General features: G+C 42.9%; 1 protein-coding gene across 1 annotated transcript in view; it reads left to right on the top strand.

Moving 5' to 3' along the window:
* Positions 1–14,462, top strand: part of LOC126249028 (uncharacterized) — a 1,135,715-nt gene extending 1,121,253 nt beyond the window's left edge. The window contains exon 6 of the mRNA XM_049950638.1: positions 13,702–14,462. Coding sequence (XP_049806595.1) covers positions 13,702–13,781 — 80 coding nt within the window. The 3' untranslated portion in view covers positions 13,782–14,462. The remainder of the gene's footprint in view (positions 1–13,701) is intronic.
* Positions 14,463–14,997: the final 535 nt, after the last annotated feature.

Here is a 14,997-nt window from a genome sequence, read left to right as displayed (position 1 = left end):
GTTCATCTGGAGGGTCAGTTGCTCAACAGTTGCACGTCTATTCGCCCGTACACATAATAGCCGACGTCGTCAAGCCCTGTCATCTACGGCCCGTTGTGCACCAGTACTACCTCGGCGCCGTTTTTGGATAGCACAATTTTGCCATGTGCGATATACCCTGATAAGCTAAGGAATTATGACTACTGTCCACCTGGCCGATGGATGCCACATGGTGCCTTTAAGGATACGTGACGGGATAACAAATGTATGTAAGCGAACAAGACACGGACGGGGAATCACCCAAGCGAAGATATAGACTGAAAATGGGGAAATTCATCGAGATAAGCGACTCTGACAAACGACAGATTATTATTACCCAGGGACTGTGAACGAGTATCTCGAAAACAGCGAAACTGGTCGAAGTTTCCTATGCTACTGTCGTGAGCATCTACGGAAAGAGGTAGAAGTACAATGAAACTACCACTAAGTACTAAATGGTTAGATGCCCTTTCCCTTCAAAGAGCTTGGTGTTCTTAGGCTTGTCTGCTCTATAAAGTAGGATAGATTGTGATCTGTGGCATCTCTGCCGAAAGAGCTCAATGCTGGTGCACGCACAAGTGTTTCGGATCAAACCGTTCTTAGTACATTTTTGAAGATGGAGCTCCGCAGTAGACGACCTTTACGTGTTCACATGTTGACCCAAAGACATCATCAATTATGACTACAGTGGGCTCCGGACAATCGGAATTCGACCGTCGGGTAAATCACATTTTTGCTACACTAGGTCGATGTTCGTCTCCACAAACGCCGTCATCGAGCGGGTTCAAAACGTGCAATGCGCAACGGACGCAGGCTGGTGGGCACAATATTATGCTATGGGAGACATTCTCCTGCGCTTGCATATGACCTGTGGTAGTAATCGAAGACACGACGAAAGCTGCGAACCACCTGCATCACTTCATACTTGATCTCTTCCCCGCCGGCAATATCATTTTTTAGGAGTATAACTGTCCGTGTCTCGAAGCTAGAACCTTGCTATAGAGATTTGATGAGGATAATAGTGAACTCACTGTGATGTCTCAGCGACCAAATTCGCCTGAAGTACGTCCTATGGATCCCATCTCGGCCTCTATCGGGAACCATCACCGCGTACAGATATCAGCGGTACGTTATTTACGGGAACTTTGTGACCTGTGCGTTGACATATCCCTGTTACTCAGAACCAATAATGTATCTCATTCCAAATACGGACAAACAAGGTATTAAGCAGGTGGTTATATTGTTTCGGCTCATCAGTGAACAAGGCGGCACGCGAAGGGATTACAAACTTAGTCGTTTCAAAAATCCATCGCCCGTTTGCCCGAAAGCCGATGATCATGGCCTTTTGGACATCAGATAAATCGCTCCGTTTCCGTATTACCTCAACGACTGAACTGTTGACCACGTCTTCCCGAACAAACATTATATCCCCTCCATTGCTAATGCTTACATCTGCCATCTGTGAGTTGTTATTGCATGTTCATTTCGAATATAGGTGGTAGTCACATTAATGTGAGAGGCCGTGTAATTTGCTTGACGAGTATCAAACTGGTAGCTAGTAAGCAGCTCTTGTTGTTGCATTAAAATGATTTTCCCGATTTTTTCATTGGTTTCTCATCACAGGTTCCAAACCCCATCGCTCTATATCCATCCCCCAGGAGCTGATAGTCGCACACATTCTTGGTAAATCCTCGGTGCATTTAGGAAGGAATGTAAAATACTCAGTGGTTTATTCAGACGGAGGGTAACTGTGTACGAACTTTTCGGGAGGGGCAGTCAGAGCATTACCCGTTCAACTTATTTGTTTTGTTGCAGATGGTCAGAATTATTTTGTTACAAATTATCAGCGAAGTATATACACCGTTATTATTAAAATACGTCCTTCCAGACTGCATTCGCTTGTATGGGTACTGTTTTATATTCATAATACAGATCTCCACTGTTGCAAAATGATTTAGAAAAGCATGTACGTATATAGCATTTTGAAGCGTAGTAGTAACATGAAGGTAACTAACCAGAAAATTTGAGATTAAAAAAATCCGTAATATTCATCAGAAAACGGATGGGGCGGGGGGAGGGGGGGGGGGGTGCGTTCAGGGCAACGTGGTCACAGATAATAATTTACTGGCATTAAATGGACAAACACTATGAATGCATTTGAGACATAATAGTTTTTGAAATTGCGTAACACTTTTTTCCAACAAAGAGTGTAAATGCTATATTAACAAACGTTGAATAAATGACCTCTAACATCAAAACCACGAATTTCCGAAAATATGTTCCTGAAACTACATCTACATCTACATCTACATCTACATTCATACTGGCCGGCCGAAGTGGCCGTGCGGTTAAAGGCGCTGCAGTCTGGAACCGCAGGACCGCTACGGTCGCAGGTTCGAATCCTGCCTCGGGCATGGATGTTTGTGATGTCCTTAGGTTAGTTAGGTTTAACTAGTTCTAAGTTCTAGGGGACTAATGACCTCAGCAGTTGAGTCCCATAGTGCTCAGAGCCATTTGAACCAACCATACATTCATACTCCGCAAGCCACCCAACGGTGTGTGGCGGAGGGCACTTTACGTGCCACTGTCATTACCTCCCTTTCCTGTTCCAGTCGCGTATGGTTCGCGGGAAGAACGACTGTCTGAAAGCCTCCGTGCGCGCTCTAATCTCTCTAATTTTACATTCGTGATCTCCTCGGGAGGTATAAGTAGGGGGAAGCAATATACTCGATACCTCATCCAGAAACGCACCCTCTCGAAACCTGGCGAGCAAGCTACACCGCGATGCAGAGCGCCTCTCTTGCAGAGTCTGCCACTTGAGTTTATTAAACATCTCCGTAACGCTATCACGGTTACCAAATAACCCTGTGACGAAACGCGCCGCTCTTCTTTGGATCTTCTCTATCTCATCCGTCAACCCGATCTGGTACGGATCCCACACTGATGAGCAATACTCAAGTATAGGTCGAACGAGTGTTTTGTAAGCCACCTCCTTTGTTGCTGGACTACATTTTCTAAGCACTCTCCCAATGAATCTCAACCTGGTACCCGCCTTACCAACAATTAATTTTATATGATCATTCCACTTCAAATCGTTCCGCACGCATACTCCCAGATATTTTACAGAAGTAACTGCTACCAGTGTTTGTTCCGCTATAATATAATCATACAATAAAGGATCCTTCTTTCTATGTATTCGCAATACATTACATTTGTCTATGTTAAGGGACAGTTGCCACTCCCTGCACCAAGTGCCTATCCGCTGCAGATCTTCCTGCATTTCGCTACAATTTCCTAATGCTGCAACTTCTCTGTATACTACAGCATCATCCGCGAAAAGCCGCATGGAACTTCCGACACTATCTACTAGGTCATTTATATATATTGCCCGCATCTCGTGGTCGTGCGGTAGCGTTCTCGCTTCCCACGCCCGGGTTCCCGGGTTCGATTCCCGGCGGGGTCAGGGATTTTCTCTGCCTCGTGATGGCTGGGTGTTGTGTGCTGTCCTTAGGTTAGTTAGGTTTAAGTAGTTCTAAGTTCTAGGGGACTTATGACCACAGCAGTTGAGTCCCATGGTGCTCAGAGCCATTTGAACCATATATATATATTGTGAAAAGCAATGGTCCCATAACACTCCCCTGTGGCACGCCAGAGGTTACCTTAACGTCTGTAGACGTCTCTCCATTGATAACAACATGCTGTGTTCTGTTTGCTAAAAAATCTTCAATCCAGCCACACAGCTGGTCTGATATTCCGTAGGCTCTTACTTTGTTTATCAGGCGACAGTGCGGAACTGTATCGAACGCCTTCCGGAAGTCAAGAAAAATAGCATCTACCTGGGAGCCTGTATCTAATATTTTCTGAGTCTCATGAACAAATAACGCGAGTTGGGTCTCACACGATCGCTGTTTCCGGAATCCATGTTGATTCCTACATAGTAGATTCTGGGTTTCAAAAACGACATGATACTCGAGCAAAAAACATGTTCTAAAATTCTACAACAGATCGACGTCAGAGATATAGGTCTATAGTTTTGCGCATCTGCTCGACGACCCTTCTTGAAGACTGGGACTACCTGTGCTCTTTTCCAATCATTTGGAACCCTCTGTTCCTCTAGAGACTTGCGGTACACGGCTGTTAGAAGGGGGGCAAGTTCTTTCGCGTACTCTGTGTAGAATCGAATTGGTATCCCGTCAGGTCCAGTGGACTTTCCTCTGTTGAGTGATTCCAGTTGATTTTCTATTCCTTGGACACTTATTTCGATGTCAGCCATTTTTTCGTTTGTGCGAGGATTTAGAGAAGGAACTGCTGTGCGGTCTTCCTCTGTGAAACAGCTTTGGAAAAAGGTGTTTAGTATTTCAGCTTTACGCGTGTCATCCTCTGTTTCAATGCCATCATCATCCCGGAGTGTCTGGATATGCTGTTTCGAGCCACTTACTGATTTAACGTAAGACCAGAACTTCCTAGGATTTTCTGTCAAGTCTGTACATAGAATTTTACTTTCGAATTCACTGAACGCTTCTCGCATAGCCCTCCTTACGCTAACTTTGACATCGCTTAGCTTCTGTTTGTCTGAGAGGTTTTGGCTGCATTTAAACTTGGAGTGAAGCTCTCTTTGCTTTCGCAGTAGTTTCCTAACTTTGTTGTTGTACCACGGTGGGTTTTTCCCGTCCCTCACAGTTTTACTCGGCACGTACCTGTCTAAAACGCATTTTACGATTGCCTTGAACTTTTTCCATAAACACTCAACATTGTCAGTGTCGGAACAGAAATTTTCGTTTTGATCTGTTAGGTGGTCTGAAATCTGCCTTCTATTACTCTTGCTAAACAGATAAACCTTCCTCCCTTTTTTTATATTCCTATTAACTTCCATATTCAGGGATGCTACAACGGCCTTATGATCACTGATTCCCTGTTCTGCACTTACAGAGTCGAAAAGTTCGGGTCTGTTTGTTATCAGTAGGTCCTAGATGTTATCTCCACGAGTCGGTTCTCTGTTTAATTGCTCGAGGTAATTTTCGGATAGTGCACTCAGAATAATGTCACTCGATGCTCAGTCCCTACCACCCGTCCTAAACATCTGAGTGTCCCAGTCTATATCTGGTAAATTGAAATCTCCACCTAAGACTATAACATGCTGAGGAAATTTATGCGAAATGTATTCCAAATTTTCTCTCAGTTGTTCTGCCACTAACGCTGCTGAGTCGGGAGGTCGGTAAAAGGAGCCAATTATTAACCCAGCTCGGTTGTTGAGTGTAACTTCCACCCATAATAATTCACAGGAACTATACACTTCCACTTCACTACAGGATAAACTACTACTAACAGCGACAAACACTCCACCACCGGTTGCATGCAATCTATCCTTCCTGAACACCGTCTGTACCTGTGTAAAAATTTCGGCAGAATTTATCTCTGGCTTAAGCCAGCTCTCTGTACCTATAACGATTTCAGCTTCGGTGCTTTCTATCAGCGCTTGAAGTTCCGGTACTTTACCAACGCAGCTTCGACAGTTTACAATTACAATACCGATTGCTGCTTGGTCCCCGCATGTCCTGACTTTGCTCCGCACCCTTTGAGGCTGTTGCCCTTTCTGTACTTGCCCGAGGCCATCTAACCTAAAAAACCGCCCAGTCCACGCCACACAACCCCTGCTACCCGTGTAGCCGCTTGCTGCGTGTAGTGGACTCCTGACCTATCCAGCGGAACCCGAAACCCCACCACCCTATGGCGCAAGTCGAGGAATCTGCAGCCCACATGGTCGCAGAACCGTCTCAGCCTCTGATTCAGACCCTCCACTCGGCTCTGTACCAAAGGTCCGCAGTCAGTCCTGTCGACGATGCTGCAGATGGTGAGCTCTGCTTTCATCCCGCTAGCGAGACTGGCAGTCTTCACCAAATCAGATAGCCGTCGGAAGCCAGAGAGGATTTCCTCCGATCCATAGCGACACACATCATTGGTGCCGACATGAGCGACCACCTGCAGATGGGTGCACCCTGTACCCTTCATGGCATCCGGAAGGACCCTTTCCACATCTGGAATGACTCCCCCCGGTATGCACACGGAGTGCACATTGGTTTTCTTCCCCTCTCTTGCTGCCATTTCTCTAAGGGGCCCCATTACGCGCCTATTTCTTATCTTCTTCTCAGGGATCATCTCCAGGGTTTTTACTCAGTAAACAAATTGATGTTGCACAATGACATAAGCAAACAGCAAAACCTTCCAGCTTGAAATCAAGAAAGACAACATTGTAGGATACCGAAAAACGCTAATGGTGAAAATGAGGGAAAAAGGTTTTTAACGATCAAATGAATGCGATGAAAAAATAATGACGTCTGAAGGATGAGTGGAAGATTAACTATGTGTAATGACTTAACAGAAATAAAACATAACTCAAAAAGTCCTTGAGGATAAAAGCCACTGTAGGAGAGCCCTTATGGGTTGTAAAACCCGATGAAGAAGACATAGAAATGTAAGCAAGTGTTAATCGTCACATTACTTTGCCTTCTGATCTGTAGTAGTCTCAGAAGCTACCCTTTTCCACATTATAACTCTTACCATATGCATGAAACTATTTTAAACGGCAGCCATCCAAATGATTGTCAGTCATTTAAGTACGCCCACCTTTCTAACGAAAATTACTCCAATACCTCTCCAGATTAAGAAACTACCATGATTACTCTACAAAAACATTATCTAGTTTGACAGGCGTAAAATGAGTTTTGGTAATACTTAACCGTTAGTTAAACTTTATAGATAACCACGTTACATATAGACGTTACTCAGAGGGGAGTCTCAAAGACCAGGTATCAGTTCATGTCTTGTAAGAAATGTTTACTATGTTTACTATCCGTTTCATTTCGGGGGTTGCCTACTCACAGACCTTAATTTAGGATTGTATTTACTGCTATTGCTAATCTAGAGATTCAATTCGATGCGCTGCAGCAAACACTTGATAAGATCCATATCACGAAACAGATTTTAACATGCGCTATCTACTAGAAGCATAGTATACATATTAGTGGAACTTAACTGAAGACGAGTACCGTCAGTTCTCGAGATCAGATGCAGCAAGTCATGGATTGCGTCTCTACATACATTGGTGGATACTCTTTTAAGTTCTGTTTTTCCCCTTTGATATGCTTACAGTTCAACTCGTGCAGATGTACAGCGTCGTGGTCAGTAAGCTCCGGCTAAGGCTAGCACGTCGATGGTCAGTGAGTCGTGAAGCGTTGCGAGGTTGGTCGGTGTGATTTGGCGAGTCCAGATAACCACGCGATAAACGAGCACTAAATGTCTCCAGAATCGTTACGGACAGACACGCACCTAATGACCGCTACAGTTACTGCTCCGAGCGTTAGTAGCTGCCAATTACAGGCGTATCGCCACAATACGGCTTTACGAGCGCGCTGTTTCCGTGGCGAAGAGCGTATGCGGGGCTCGGAGCTGACCGAGAATGTACGATGCTCGTCTCTAACGGCATATGTCGCCTAATGAACAGAATTTCCAAGTACCCTACTAACTAGTGGTAAGCACGTTTGAGAGAACCGCAAGAGCGTCGTACCAAATGAGACAAGAAATGCTGTGCAACGAAATGCAGTAAAGAGTGTGGGACATTTCCATGCAACAAACTGTAATTATTTTGTCCTCAAATTGGAATATAAAATCGTGGATCGTAGTAGTCGAATGACCAGGCCCAAAACAGAGGCGGCGAACATACAGAGGAGGGAGAATGAACAATTAGCTACTCTTATTCTCTCAAGCATAGGTCGTGAACATAGTGCTGATTTTATGTTTATTGGATTCCTTCGTAATGGTACGATAAAAAACAATAAAATGCAAACTTAGATGATACATGAAACTATCGTTATGAACAGTAGATAAAAACAAATGAATTCCAAAAAATTAGGGAATTAAGCAGAAGGGACGTATATAAAATGGGAGGACCAGAAGTTTTCGATAATTTCAGCGGGATTATTAGGGAAGGATTGACTAGAACAGGGGCCAGGAGTACAGCAGAAGATCAATGGGTAGCTTTGACAGATGAAGTAGTGAAGGCAGCAAAGGATCAAATAGGTAAATAGGCAAGGAGTAATAGAAATCCATTGATAACACAGGATATATGAAATTTAACTGATGAAAGGAGAAAATGTAATAATGCACCAAATTAAGAAGTCGAAACGCAATACAAACGTCAAAAATGAGACTGATAGTAAGTGAAACATGGGTAAGCGGGATTGGCTAGAGAACAGTTGTAAGGCTTTAGAGGCGTATTTAACTAGGTGAAAGGTAGTTACCGCCTGCAGGAAAATTAAAGAGGCCTTTGGAAGAAAGAAAAGCAGCAATATGAAACTAAAGAGTTCAATTGGAAAACCAGTCCCAAGCAAGGAAGGGAAGGCTGAAAGTTAGAAAGAGTATATAGAGGCCTATACAATGGATGATGATGATGATGATGATGATGTTTGGTTAGTGTGGCGCTCAATTGTGCGGTCATCCGCGCCCGTACAACGTTCCGATTTTTACTGAGTCCATTGTTTTTCAAAGTCCAATCTAGCCCCCGTCACGAATGATGACGATTATGATTAAATGATGAGGACAACGCAAACACCCAGTCCCCGGGCAGAGAAAATCCCCAACCCGGCTGGGAATCGAACCGAGGACCCCGTGATCCCGAAGCAGCAACGCTAGCCATTGGATCACGAGCTGCGGACTATACACAATGGAGATGAACTTAAAGGCAATACTACAGAAATGCAAGAGGACACAGATGAAGATGAGACGGGAGAAATGATATTGCGAGAAGTATTTGAGAGAGCACTGAAAGACCTAAGTGTAAACAAAGCTAGATAAAATTCCGTCATAGCTACTGAAGACTTTGGGAGAGCCAGCCAGGACAAAACTCTTCCATCTGATGTGCAAGATGTATGAAACAGGCTACATACCCTCAGATTTCAAGAAGAATGTAGTAATTATAATTACAAAGAAAGCAGGTGCTGCCAGGTGTGAATATTACCGAATTACCAGCTTAACCAGTCATGGCTGCAAAATACTAACACGAACTCTGTACATAAGTATGGTAAACTATCATAAGCCGACTTCGGAGAAGATCAGTTTGATTCCTGAGAAATGTAGGAACACGCGAGGGTTGGGTTGGGTTGCTTGGGGAAGGAGACCAGACAGCGAGGTCATCGGTCTCATCGGATTAGGGAAGGACGGAGAAGGAAGTCGGCAGTGCCGTTTCAAGGGAACCAGGGAACCATCCCTGCATTTGCCTGTGGCGATTTAGGGAAATCACGGAAAACCTAAATCAGGATGGCCGGACGCGAGATTGAAACGTCGTCCTCCCGAATGCGAGTCCAGTGTGCTAGCTAGCCACTGCGCCACCTCGCTCGGTGAACACGCGAGTGAATACTGACCCTACGACTTATCTTAGAAGATAGTTTAAGGAAAGGCAAACCTAAGTTTATAGCATTTGTTAGAGAAAGCTTTTGACAGTGTTGACTGAAATACTCTCTGTGAAATACTGAAGGTAAAATGTGGGTAGTGATAGGCTATTTACAGCTTGCACAGAAACTAGACGGCAGTTATAAGAGTTGTGCGGCATGAAAGGGGAGCAGTGGTTGAGAAGATGTTATTCAAGATATATATTGAGGAAGTTGTAAAGGAAACCAAAGAAATATATTGAGTATGAATTAAAGTTCACGGACAAGAAATAAAATCATTGTATTTCTGTCAGAGACACTGGAGGACTAGGAAAAGCAGTTGAACGGAATGGACAATGTCTTGAAATGAGGATATAAAACGAACATCAACAGGAGCAAACCGGCCGTAGTGGCCGTGCGGTTCTAGGCGCTACAGTCTGGAACCGAGCGACTGCTATGGTCGCAGGTGCGAATCCTGTCTCGGGCATGGTTGTGTGTGATGTCCTTAGGTTAGTTAGGTTTAATTAGTTCTAAGTTCTAGGCGACTGATGACCTCAGAAGTTAAGTCACATAGTGCTCAGAGCCATTTCAGCCAACAGGTGCAAAACAAGGGTAACGTAATGTAGTCGAATTAAATCAGGTTACGCTGAAGGAATTATATTAGGAAACGAGACCTTAAAGTACCAATGAGTCTTGTTATTTGGACAGAAAAATATCTGATTATGGTCGAAGTACGGAGGACATAAACATAGAGAGAATTCGGTCGTGGTTGCAATAAACTGTAGACTGACAATGGCAAATAATCGCTTCTGAAGAAGAGAGATTTTTCAACAGCGAATACAGATTTAATTATTATTGATTGGCGACTCCATAGTGTTAGTCTATGTGATCGCCGTAAGCTTATTGACATCAGTGCTTACTAATTTAAGTTATATATTACAGCACTGAAGATGGTCACTAAGTGACCGAAAATCGATTTTGCGATAATAAACAAAAATATACGACCAATGCTGTCTCTCCTTTCAAGTATACAGATTTAATTGTTAGGAAGTGTTTTCTGACAGTATCTGTATGGAATATAGCCATATACAGAAGTGGAACGTGGTTGACAAACAGTTTACACAGGGAGAGAATAAAGCTTTTGAAATGCGACGCTGCCGAAATATGTAGAAGATTAGATGGGAATATACGTAACTAATGAGAAGGTACCGAATATAATTGGGGAGGAAAATCATTTGTGCCGCAGCCTGAGTAGGAGAAGGTATTTGTTGATAGGATGATAGGACACAATCTGAAACATCAAGGAATCATCAATTTAATACTAGATGGAAGTGTGAGGGTAAAAAGCGTAAAGGAGACAAAAAGATGAATACAGCTATCACATTCAGAACGACGTAAATTGCAGATGTTCTTGGGAGAAGAAGCTTGCACAGTTTAGTGTAAAATGGTAAGATGCATCAAACTAGTCTTCGGACTGAAGACCACAACAATAACAAGGTGGAAACCAAGACACATTCTGGTCTGTATAAAAGAATAAGCCCCGATACCGCCAAATGCGTAACAGAATGTTTTTAGAAGAGATCCAGAAAGCAACTGATATCTAAACACATACCAATTCTTAGCACACGCAGTATCCAGGGTGGCTATAACCTGAAGTGACAAAAGTAATGGGATAACTCCTAATATCGTGTCTGAACTCCTTTAGCCAAGTGTAATACAGCAGCTCGACGTGGCATGGATTCAACAAGTCAGTCGAAGTTTCTGAAGAAACACTGAGCTACACTGCCTCTATAGCCATTAATAATTGTGAAAGTGTTGCCGGTGCAATATTTTGTGCACGAACTAACATCTCGAATATGCACTACAGATATGCGATAGAATTCAAATCGGGTGATCTGGGTGCCCAACCATTAGCTCGAACTGTCCAGAATGTTCTTCACGCCAGTTGCGAACAGCTATGACTCGATGATATGGTGCACTGCCATCCACGACAATTACACCGGTGTTTGGGAACATGAAGTCCATGGATAGCTGAAAACGGCCTTCAAGCAGCTGAACATAGCCATTTCCAGTCAATTTTGTGTTCAGGTGGACCAGAGGACTAAGTCCATTCTATGTAAACAATGCCAACACTATTATGAAGCCACTACCAGCTTGCACAGTGACCAATTTGGGTCCATGGCGTCATGGGGTCTGCGCCACACTCGAACGCTACCATCAGATCTTACCATCTGAAATCGGTACTCATGTGACCAGGTCACAGTTTTTTTGTCATCTAGGGCACAACTGTTATAACCTCTAACCCAAGAGAGGAGCTGCAGGCAATGTCGAGTTGTTAGCACAGGCACTCGCGTCAGTTGTCTGCTGCCATAGTCCATTAAAGCCAAATTTCGCCACACTGCCGTTGCGGATGAGTTGGTCATAGCTCGCACATTCAATTCTGCGATTATTTCACACAGTGTTGCTTGTTTGTTAACACTGACAACTAAACGCAACGTCGCTCGGTCCTTAGGTGAAGACCGTAGCAACTACGTTGTCCGTGTGAGGGGCAACGTCTAAAATTTGGTATTCTCGACACACACTGTGGATCGCGGAATTTTAAATTACCTAACGATATCCGAAATGAAATGTCCCATGATTATGTCTGCAACTGTCATTTCGCCTTCAAAATGTATTCACTCCCGTCATAAGGCCATAATCACGTCGGAAACCTTTTCACATGCATCATTTCTGTACTAATGACAGTTACGCCAATGCACAGCCCTTTTATACTTTGTGTACGCGATACTATCGCTATGTGTATATTTGTGGAAACATTTGTAAGGACATGTAAGAAAGTAACGAATAAACAATTTAAAGAAACATATTTCAATTTCCACTTGAAGTGGTAACATTTGTTGATTGCGTATCATGTTTACGCTCAATTTTACAAACGTTGCTCAGTGTGTCGACTGTCTGCATCTCCGAAAGTTTGGAACAGCACTAGAGATTGCTCCGATAACACCCGAAATATTTCATATGATACGTTGGACGATATCATTCGCTGTCGAGACACAGCTCGTGCATTACTTCAAGGTCGTACATTGCGTGCACTATTCTCAGCTATGGCAACAGTAACTTCTTCGGCAGTTAGTGGTGTTGTCGTCTGTCGGTTTCTCTTAGGAGCAATTTCCAAATCACCAATTCATCCGAAATTCGAATCACGTTCTTCAAACCTGTTGCGGAAAAAGGACCTCTCCGTTTTTCTGTAAAGCGGCGATACTCGCGAAATGCAGCAGCACTGTTGCTGTTGTTTTGATAAAACAGCTTTAGCAGTAAAGACCTGCTCACCTTGTCCACCGCCATGTTGACTGTCTGCACACTGATGCTCATGTTTGAGCCCTACTTCACCGTGCCAGTGCCGGTGTCTCAAGTCAGTAATGACACTAACACTACAAACAACGCAAGTCGTGCAGCGTACAGTCTGACCATCAGTCCTCTAAAGTTCGGTACCCATACGGTAAATAGTTTTCCGATTACACTGGCTCAGTTAGCGAGAGTTTAATTATAACCACCATGTACATAATTCGTTGATTGATTGGCCCATCGCCAGAAAGTTACCTGGTTTCGAAATCCATCATAAACCAATCAGATTGCATACAAAGTTCTTTCGACAAATCAGGTCTTTCAGTAACTGGTACACCAGGAATTCCCAGCGGTTAAGAAGTGGAGAAACTACATAGAGGGAGACAAAAACTTTATTGGAAGATAATCCTATGAATTTCTTTCTGCTGCAATGAATAGTAGCTGTGTTTTATAAATTGTATGTAGTGGATGAATAGGCGACGATTTATATGATGATTTCAAATCATCCGGTACTCCACGAGAGCATTTCTGGAAACTGGTAGACAAGAATGAGTTTGCTATGCAGAGAATAATATCTGTGTCAAATTATTATAAACAGTTACTGCATATACTCACATACGTCTTCGTGACAGAAAGACAGATTTGCCATACATGTCCGTGAAGAAACCATTTTGTTATTTCGGGGCAGGATGATCCACTTAACATAAGTCTCACGTTTCTGCACTGCACAGTAACGTCACGTCGCTAATGAATGACTTTATGAAAAGTGAGTGGCATAAATTACGTGTATTAGCTTCATACATTCCAAACGTTAGTAGCTGATTCTGCCATGGGTCCTCTGAGCAAGCATTACCATTTTGTTGTAATTAACCCTTTATTTATAATTTTGCTGTAATTATCCCTTCGTTTGTTGCAGGTAACGCTTTCGCAGAGGCCAGCAGTGCACTGGTGATTGCCCTCACAGTACTGATTATGACGTCCTCACACAGGCATTAAAGTGACTCGCCATGCTGAAGTTACATTAATCTGAAACATTCCTGACTTCGTTGCAATATATTTGAAAAGAGGTACGGAGCAACAAGAAGCACACATTTTTTCAAACTATTTATTGATGTTCGGTAGCAATTAAAATACTCTGGTAATATATACATATATATGTATTAACGTATACATATGTATATATTCCTATATACATATATACATACACACCTAATATATTAAGTGATAAGGGGATGAATAATAGCGGCTTCATCGGGGGTGTGACAGCAGTTGGGCCTTTTTCTAGGGTGGGGCGGGTTTGGGGTGGTGGAGAGTTTCACAAGCCATATAGCTTCGTAAGTAGTTTTCAGTGACGTGAAAAGTCTGGGCACATGTCTACAGTTTTAAAATGTACACTCTTTACCATGTGAACGTAAATGTAACCTAAATTTTAATGATATGAAGAAATCTAATTGTTATATTGTTGTTGTTTAAAGTAAAATATGTTTGTGGTGTAATTTACATGTATGACATAAAAAAGATATATTGTGTATCAGTGCAATTGACATATCATATATATAATATTAATCGATGAAATGAGCGACATAATTTCTATGATATATAATAATATACGTGTAAGACTTAGTGCTGTCTGTACCTAGAATCCTTACTATGTTCACTCTTTAAAACCAAAATTGTTCTGGTGGAAAATAAATCGTATTGCAAATACTGTTCCAAATACTTCAGTGTTCTGCGTATCCGTGTGACCGCATTTACGATGTACAACATGTACCCATCGCCTGCATTTTACATTTACAGACCGTGTTCTCTTGTGGATCGATGGACAAAGGTCAGCAGCCTCAAAACAACACAGGGACGTGCACTACAGACGGCCTTGCATTTCATTTGACGTTTGGCGCTTGCGAGAACTTTAAAGAATTACAGAACTTCACTTAGATTGCAATTCTGTCAAACGCAATTAACTGGAAAAAAACGTTCATACGGCCTTTTCAGAGCATCAGCTGTGACTCACATGCCACGACCTACTGGATAGCTGTTTCGTGTCAGATACCAAAGGCTGCGGAGTACGTAACTGACGATAGCTACTGGTACATTTATGCCGCACGACAGCAGCGACCAGCAAATTGTTTCGAAAATCTACTGCGAAGGCAAATCACAAAGTAATGATCAAAATACAAGAGACTGCACAGAAATCATGTGACCTAACAAGTTA

Source organism: Schistocerca nitens, chromosome 3, assembly GCF_023898315.1.
Source record: "Schistocerca nitens isolate TAMUIC-IGC-003100 chromosome 3, iqSchNite1.1, whole genome shotgun sequence".
In the NCBI taxonomy this organism is placed as follows: domain Eukaryota; kingdom Metazoa; phylum Arthropoda; class Insecta; order Orthoptera; family Acrididae; genus Schistocerca; species Schistocerca nitens.
The sequence above is the reverse complement of the archived record's forward strand: the minus strand, read 5'-3'. Positions and strand labels throughout refer to the sequence as shown.